General features: G+C 37.9%; 2 protein-coding genes across 2 annotated transcripts; one reads left to right on the top strand and one right to left on the bottom strand.

The window, feature by feature from the left end:
* Nucleotides 1-738: 738 nt before the first annotated feature.
* On the bottom strand, nucleotides 739-3,895 carry LOC148198581 (uncharacterized). Its single transcript, XM_088092036.1, has 4 exons — nucleotides 2,993-3,895; nucleotides 2,500-2,901; nucleotides 2,056-2,416; nucleotides 739-851 (listed from the first exon to the last, which is right to left on the bottom strand). The coding sequence occupies exons 2-4, from the start codon at nucleotides 2,770-2,772 to the stop codon at nucleotides 739-741; spliced, it is 747 nt and encodes a 248-aa protein (XP_087948162.1). The 5' UTR covers nucleotides 2,773-2,901; nucleotides 2,993-3,895.
* A 1,221-nt stretch (nucleotides 3,896-5,116) lies between these two features.
* On the top strand, nucleotides 5,117-7,161 carry LOC124832963 (uncharacterized). Its single transcript, XM_047307317.2, has 2 exons — nucleotides 5,117-6,254; nucleotides 6,344-7,161. The coding sequence occupies exons 1-2, from the start codon at nucleotides 5,117-5,119 to the stop codon at nucleotides 7,159-7,161; spliced, it is 1,956 nt and encodes a 651-aa protein (XP_047163273.2).

Raw genomic sequence — 7,161 nt, forward strand, 5'->3', positions numbered from 1 at the left:
GAAATACCTTTGGGCCAGTGTAGGAGTTGAAAATTGAAGATTTTGGTTTGGAGCAGTCGGTGACGGTAGTGGTGAGGGCGAGGGTGAGTTTTCTGCGGGTGAAGGTTGACGGCGGCGACGTCCCCCAGCTATAGAAGATGAGCCCCTAAGTCTTTGCCTCTTTTAAGATTCTGCCATTTGAAAATCCAATCGGTGCAAATTGAAGATAATTGGAAGGGGAGTTAAAATAATGGTGTTTTGAAGTGAAAATGGTGGAAGAGAAGATGATTTTTGAGGTTGGAGAGGAGGGAAAACGGTGGGGAGGCGCTGCTACTGAAGTGGGAGTGGTGTGTGTGCGTGAGGAGAGAGAAAAAGTTGAATATATAGACTAGGGTTGCGCTGGTAATCGATTACGGGGTATCTGTAATCGATTACCACAGTGCACTGGTAATCGATTACGGAAACACTGTAATCGATTACCAGCCTCTCTGGTAATGGATTACAACAAAATCCTGCAATCTCTTAGTAGGAGTATCTGGTAATCGATTACCAGTGTGTGGAGGAACAAATTTTGTTTACTCTTTGATTTAGTATTGATTGAATGCATCATCTATTAAAATTGACTTATATATAAAGTTGTTTTGACATGATGTGCAATAATAACGTAAGAGGATAACAGTTTATAATGATATAAATTTTATTGATTAATTAAAAAATTAGAGACAAATTACATATTTATAGATAAAGAACGCAAGCAAACTATCTATGTTCTCCAATCCCACATGTTGGTCTTCGTCGTTGTCGTTGGCCTCGCCTTTGTGATTGTTGTTGTTGTGTGGGACTCTGCGTGTGTTGGTCTTCATCCGTGGGATGTGATAAGGGCAAAAAAGTAGTTAATTTTCATATGGAATTTGAGCACTTATGTTTTGAATTGAGTACATTTGTATCAATTTTCCCCAATCTAAGAAAGATGAAATGTAATCACATGTTTCTGAGTTATTGAGTAAAAGGAAATCATTTGATCCCTAGTTTGTATACATTTCAGGTAAACTAAGAGAGAAGAGCAAATTCTGCAACATTTCGCCCAAGCTACAATGATTTCGCTTAAGCTAGATTTGTCCAGGAAGCCATTACCTTAAAAGTCATTCTCGCTTAAGCGAGAATATTTTAGCTTAAGCGAGAATGATTATCTTCTCCAAGAAGTTTCTTCTCGCTTAAGCGAGAATAATTTAGCTTAAGCGAGAATTCGGACAGTTTATATACTTACGAAGCAGAAAGAAAGAAAAGACGGAGAGCTACGGAGAAAGGAGTACCCAAAGAGTTTTTCTTCCACTTTAGTTGTAGGATCTTCTTCTTCCTCTTAGAATGCTAATGGCTACTATGAGTTGCTGATCTCTTCTCTTGGGATTGAATGTAATCGATTCGAACTCGGATGTAATCTGGTGATATTTATATATAGCATTTCTATTTTTATTCAACATTGGTATTTTTGTTCTGCTCTTAATGCTTGACTCTACCTGATCAATAGTTTCATGAATGTGGATTTTATACTTGACTGGAAAGTATTTCTAAAACCCTGATTTGAGCAAGAATACTTGATATTTTGTGATGCTAGGGATAGATTTCAGTTTATCAATTGCTTATAACACTTGAATATAATGCTGGACAGTTTGTTGGATATGTGAGGAATCAATATTCAAGGAACTGATCTTATGAATTTTATATGCGAGGAATCGATATAAATGACTTTTGTGTGTTGCATCAATATTGGTAATTTCAGTTGCTATATGTTTGTATTCATCCAGATTGCAGACGAGTGAGATAGATGAATTCAATCCCAACTTCTCATATTAACCTTTGTTAAGTTATTTGTTATTATTATTTTACTTTCACGCAACGTAGTTTTATTTATCAACATCCATCATGAATCAAATTGAACATCCTTGTATATATATTGTTTGAGATAACAATTTATCTATTTAATCGAAACTGTTCCTCGTGGGTTCGACACTCTTACTTAAAAAATCATTATACTACAGTTGACTATTGGTACGCTTGCCAAAAGTTTAATAGGATGACTTTCATTGGACTGTTGAAGGTTTTGCAAATCATATGTCGGTCGATACATGTTGTGTGACGATGAAGCGTGTTGGTATGAAGATGGTGGAGTCATTGTCGAGGTTCCAAAATAATTGGAAGGACCTCCAATAAAGGATGATGGACCTCCACTGAACGGTGTTGATGGTGGAAAGGCGAAATAAGAGGTCTCAACCCCAGGATATGTTGATGTCGGTGGGATGTGTTGTTGGAACCTTGAATTTAGAGATGGATGTTGATAGTTGACATGGTCAGAGGCAGACCTTTGTGGATCATGATACGGTGGTGATGCACGGTATGCAGATGGCGGTTGGAACTGTTGTTCGTGGTCCATGTCATACTGCCAAACACAATGTGTCATATGAAGAACGCAAGATAATAAGACTTTCATAATTTAAATGGTGGGGATATATATTGTAGTACCTCTTCGTCGGTTGAATCTTCTATGACAACAATATAGCGGATTGTATGATTTATATACCATTGCATGTACTCGGATTCATCTCGCAAGTGACCATTTTTTTGGAAGGGAATACCGTTGAACACACGATTATGTCGGTCATTCCATAATGCAATCCACTGTCCATGGTGTTCCTGCCAATTCCAATCAGTGCGTCCTCTCATGTCATGTTTTTGTTCCTCATCTAGATTCATCGGTGGATGGGGTACATTTTGTCGAAATCCAAATTGACGCATGACACGGTCTGATTGGTGGTATTCTACAACAGAGAAACATATTAGAGGCACAACTGCCCGACAAGTCGGGGCCACTTCGACTGGAATGATTTGAGCAAGGAGATCACGTCTGTACGGTGTCCATATAAACTGAAGTATTGAAGATATTAAAGATAGCATTAATTAAGCCAAATGTGAACATAATTTGTACAACAATATTAAGTTCAGAGGTCAAAAATACCTGTTTTGGTGATAGATCGTCTAACTTTTGGCGAAATTGTTTCACAGTTGTCGTGTCATGATGTGTTGACTGTGTTGTGCGACACCATCGTTTCACCAGTGGAAAAACTGCACTAGAAGATATGTCGTCTTCTGTGACTTCAAGTAATTATGGTGAAATACTTGTTATTCGTTCCCATGCCCAGCATTGTAACAACATCATGCACCCTCTGATATTGTCTTGGTCAGCCCTAGTGCCATGATCAAGGGCACGATACAAGCAGGAAAGCACTGCGGATCCCCAGCTATACTGTGAAACGTTCTACAGGTCCGCCAAAAGGGGAAGATACATCAAATGCACCATGCTTGCAGATGTGTTTGGCATCATGATGCTGCCAATTATCACCAACATATATGCTCTGGCGTATTGTTCAATAACCTGATCGGTGGCATCATGAGGCAAATGACGAAAAGTGTTATTCAGCCAAGACAACTTTATTCTGTTCCCCCTGACATTGTTCTCAGGAGGAACATCTCCTAGTAGTTGATGACAAAAAACTGTCAGAGGACCACTACTGATGTTAGTGACCACATGTCCTTCAATGGGAAGCCCCAGTTGTAATGCAACGTCTTCCAATGTTATAGTACTTTCACCAAGAGGCAAGTGGAAAGTATGAGTCTCGACTCTCCACCTCTCAACCAAAGCAGTCACAAGGTGGTGATTTATTTCCATTGTTGATGCTTTCAAAATATGGATAAACCCTGCTGCCTGTAAAATATTCATGATTCTTTCATCAAGTTCGTTAACATGCTTTGCTATCCAAATTGCATGTCTTCGAGGGCAAATAACTCATTCATTGCCTTCCCAAATTGACTTGACAATGTGTTTATCTTGTAGACGTGGAAGGGACATATCAACGGGAAGTTGACGGGCAGAAGCCATACTTGAATTTTATGGGTGAAACTGGGATATCTAAGCAATGACAAAGGGTTAAGTGCTTTGGCTATTGGAACTTACAATTGAAAAGGGTAGACGGTGGGAGAAATGAAATGACCCTCCACATATTTAAATACAACCATTGATGCCCAAAGAATCTTCAAAGTCACGTGGTTGAGGACATGGAAATTATAATTCAAACTTTGTAATGAGTGGTCTTCATAAAGACTCTTCAAACCTGCAAATATTAAAGGGAGGCATGTGAATGAATAGGAGGTTATAGGACAAATCTTCAATGTGATATCTGCACCAAATTTAGGCATGCAAATGAATAGGAAAGTTGAATAGCATGACTAATGTTGGTGGTCAGAGGATAAGGTGCAGAGTGCATGTGTAGAATTTCAGCACACCTACCACCTCATTTTAAAGAATTGCAATGAGTATATTTTCCAGCAATAAAATGTAAAAATATGTAATGAATTTTAATAAATAAAATGTATTCAATGTGTTTATTGAATTGTAAAAATATTTTCCAATATTGAAGCATTTTATTAGAGTTAAAAAATCATTTTTTAAATTGTGAAAATTTTACAAATAGGATTTTAAATTAAAAAAAATAAAAAAAGGGAAGTTGTGGGGAGGGAGCACGACTTCAATAGGTGAAGTCGTGTACACGACTTCACCTATTGAAGTCGTGCTCCCTCCCCACAACTTCCCTTTTTTTATTTTTTTTTAATCCTAGTTGTCAAATTTTCCCATTTCAGATTTTAATTATTTCTAAACTATATTATTTTTATACATCTAAATACTACATTATTTATTTTTTAACAACACTAAAACAAATTATTTTGTCAATATCTATAAGTAATAAAAAAGCTTGTGATGAAAAGCTTATGATATCAGACACACTGCAAATGACTTGATACGGAATGAAATAAATGTAATACCATACATACGTTATAATTGCATGGAAGTCTATATACATATATTACAGTGCTATATTGACAATGCTATATTATTGTTCACTACTTCCTATTTTACACCGTAAGAACCAGTTACCAGTTATAAAAAGTAACCTTCCCCTCCCCACAACTTCTATATATATCTATATATCAGTCTTTAACAAATCCATCTTCGCATCCAAACTCCACGCCCAAGAGCTGTACTTCTACTCCAATCTTACATATTCTCCCAAACATCTATAACATTATGGCATCAGGGAACTTTCCAGCATCTTCATCATCGCATTTCATCGACGAACAACCTTTGATATTAGATAACGTTGATGACTTCAGCACCGATGATGAATTAGACAACATACTTGAAGATGACATCAACGACGACCACATCACACAATCATCTGCACATGTCGTTGTAGAGTTGAATGAACGTATGCAGTTCCAGTCAAAGGACGAAACTATTGCTGCAATCAAACATTATCACATAACCAACGGTTACAAATACACCGTCGTTGAATCGAAGCCCAACATTTATGTTATTCGTTGTGTGAAATATCACAACGATTGTCAATGGCGTTTGAGGGCAGCTTATAGCAAAGTCCGTAAATACTGGGAAATCAAAAATATAGACGGACAACATTCGTGTTTCTCAACAATACTATCTGAAGATCATACAAATCTTGATAGTACTCACATTGCCGCGATCATATCAAATTCAATCCGGACAAACCCATCCATTCCAATCAAGAGTTTGATTGCAGATATTAAAGGTCGATTCGGATATTCTGTGTCGTACAGAAAAGCTTGGATCGCTAAACAAAAGGCTCTTGCTATGGAGTTTGGAGACTGGGAGGACTCTTATAACCACATGCCGAGGTGGTTGCATGCCGTCAAGGAAGCAAACCCAGGTACAATTTTACAATGCACTGGTTCTCCAGTGCAGATTGATGGTCAAACCGACAATAATTGCTATATTATGGAAAGAGTTTTCTGGTCTTTCGGTCCTTGCATACAAGGATTCAAATACTGTAAACTCATTCTCCAAGTTGATGGTACATTTCTAACGGGTAAATATCATGGCACTTTGCTCACCGCCATAGCTCAAGATGGCAATAGAAATCTTTTCCCATTGGCCTTTGCCATTGTAGAAGGTGAGACAAAGGAGGCCTTGATATGGTTCTTTCAACTACTTCGAGAACATGTTTGCCATCAACAAAATATTTGCATCATCACTGACAGAGGAAAGGGTATCCTATCGGCCTTGAGATCGGAAGAAGTTGGTTGGGAACAAGATGGGATGAACTCTGTTTATTGCATACGTCATCTAGCATCCAACTTCAACAACAGATTCAAAAATCAGGACCTCAAAAAACAATTCATCAATTTAGGTACTACTACAAACATTCTTCATACATTTATACTTTTATAATTTTGTTAACATTATTCTTTAATTTATTTATTCATTACATCATTACAGCTTACGAGGTCAAGCAACCAACTTTGACGGCAAAACTTGCTGCATTGAGAAACCAATACCCACAACAAGTTGATTGGATAGATAAAATCCCATTACAAAAATGGTCTCAGGCTTTTGATGGAGGGAGAAGATATGGACATATGACGACTAATCTTGCTGAGTGCACCAACTCCATTTTAAAGGGAGCACGTTCATTACCAATATGTGCTCTCATCAGAACAACATTTGAGAGGACACAATCATGGTTTGTTGAACACGGATTAAAGGCGAACTGTATGCTACAAGCAGGACTCCAATTTTCTGAACAAATCGCCGACATCATTAGGAAAAATCAACAACAATCCGCATTTTGTCATGTTCATCGCTACAATCGTGAAAATTCAGAATTTGATGTTCAGGAAATTTCAACACCTCACTACTACCGCCCTGTTCCACTTTCCTACAAGGTCAGCCTAAATGAATGGTGGTGTGATTGTGGTCACTTCCAGGCTACTCGTCTCCCATGTCATCATGTCATTGCTGTTTATGCATTTTCGCATATCCCACTAACCCAAGTAATCGATCCAGCGTACAGTCTTAACAACATTTTCAAGGCATACGAAGTACAATTTCACCCAATCCAAAATCAAAATTATTGGTCTGCGTATACAGGTCCAAACTTCATACCAGATCCTAAAATGCGACGCAAGGCATCCGGAAGACCATCTACAAATAGGCTTCATAATGAAATGGATCAATCCAATCCAGATAAGCCAAAAAAATGCTCTTACTGCCGCAACGAAGGTCATCATAGGGGAAATTGTCCCTTTCGTCATTAG

This window comes from Vigna umbellata, chromosome 5 (genome assembly GCF_029865625.1).
Source record: "Vigna umbellata cultivar VRB3 chromosome 5, Vumbellata_1.0, whole genome shotgun sequence".
Lineage (NCBI taxonomy): Eukaryota > Viridiplantae > Streptophyta > Magnoliopsida > Fabales > Fabaceae > Vigna > Vigna umbellata.

What these genes read in the sequence shown, in the direction of transcription:
- LOC148198581 (XM_088092036.1), bottom strand. Translation starts at nt 2,772, where the DNA reads ATGCGTCAATTTGGATTTCGACAAAATGTACCCCATCCACCGATGAAT. An exon ending in AAGATTCAACCGACGAAGAG is followed by an intron (nt 2,417 to 2,499) that starts GTACTACAATAT and finishes TGTGTTTGGCAG; the next exon opens with TATGACATGGACCACGAACA. An exon ending in TCAACAGTCCAATGAAAGTC is followed by an intron (nt 852 to 2,055) that starts ATCCTATTAAAC and finishes TGCCCTTATCAC; the next exon opens with ATCCCACGGATGAAGACCAA.
- LOC124832963 (XM_047307317.2), top strand. Translation starts at nt 5,117, where the DNA reads ATGGCATCAGGGAACTTTCCAGCATCTTCATCATCGCATTTCATCGAC. An exon ending in AAAACAATTCATCAATTTAG is followed by an intron (nt 6,255 to 6,343) that starts GTACTACTACAA and finishes ACATCATTACAG; the next exon opens with CTTACGAGGTCAAGCAACCA.